Source organism: Octopus bimaculoides, chromosome 19, assembly GCF_001194135.2.
Source record: "Octopus bimaculoides isolate UCB-OBI-ISO-001 chromosome 19, ASM119413v2, whole genome shotgun sequence".
Taxonomy (NCBI): Eukaryota; Metazoa; Mollusca; class Cephalopoda; order Octopoda; family Octopodidae; genus Octopus; species Octopus bimaculoides.
In genome coordinates, this window is record NC_068999.1 from 4,030,765 (window position 1) to 4,031,234 (window position 470).

General features: G+C 43.4%; 1 protein-coding gene across 1 annotated transcript in view; it reads left to right on the forward strand.

Moving 5' to 3' along the window:
• LOC106884053 (anoctamin-4) overlaps nt 1-470 on the forward strand; it is a 120,452-nt gene that overhangs the window by 66,080 nt on the left and 53,902 nt on the right. The window contains exon 3 of the mRNA XM_052974885.1: nt 373-443. Coding sequence (XP_052830845.1) covers nt 373-443 — 71 coding nt within the window. The remainder of the gene's footprint in view (nt 1-372; nt 444-470) is intronic.

The window sequence follows — 470 nt, forward strand, 5'->3', positions numbered from 1 at the left end:
CCCTTCTCAACATCCAAAACTGTCCAATTCACCAATCTGTTTTACAGCTGCTACACCTACTCCTACTACTGCTGCTACTACTACTGCTTCTTCTGCTACAACTACCACCTCTGCAACTATTACCACAACCACTACTACTACTACTACTACAGCAACTATTGATGCTGTTCTGTCACAGCTAACTTGCAGCGCTTCTGCCAGACACTCTGATGGCAATAGTATCTTCGTCTTCACCCTCCACACCATCACACCACCACCAACACCACCACCTTCACCACGACACCACCAACATGATGAACAACAACACCAAGATGTCCCATTCTTCCACCTGTATTACCTTAGTCTCTATGTATTCTAATCTTTCATTTACAGAACAACAAGCAGGCAAAGAACAACAAAATGGTCACAACATGGAGCCAACTTCCAACGATGAGTCTGAAGAGGTAATTCACCTTACTTTAATTATCTAC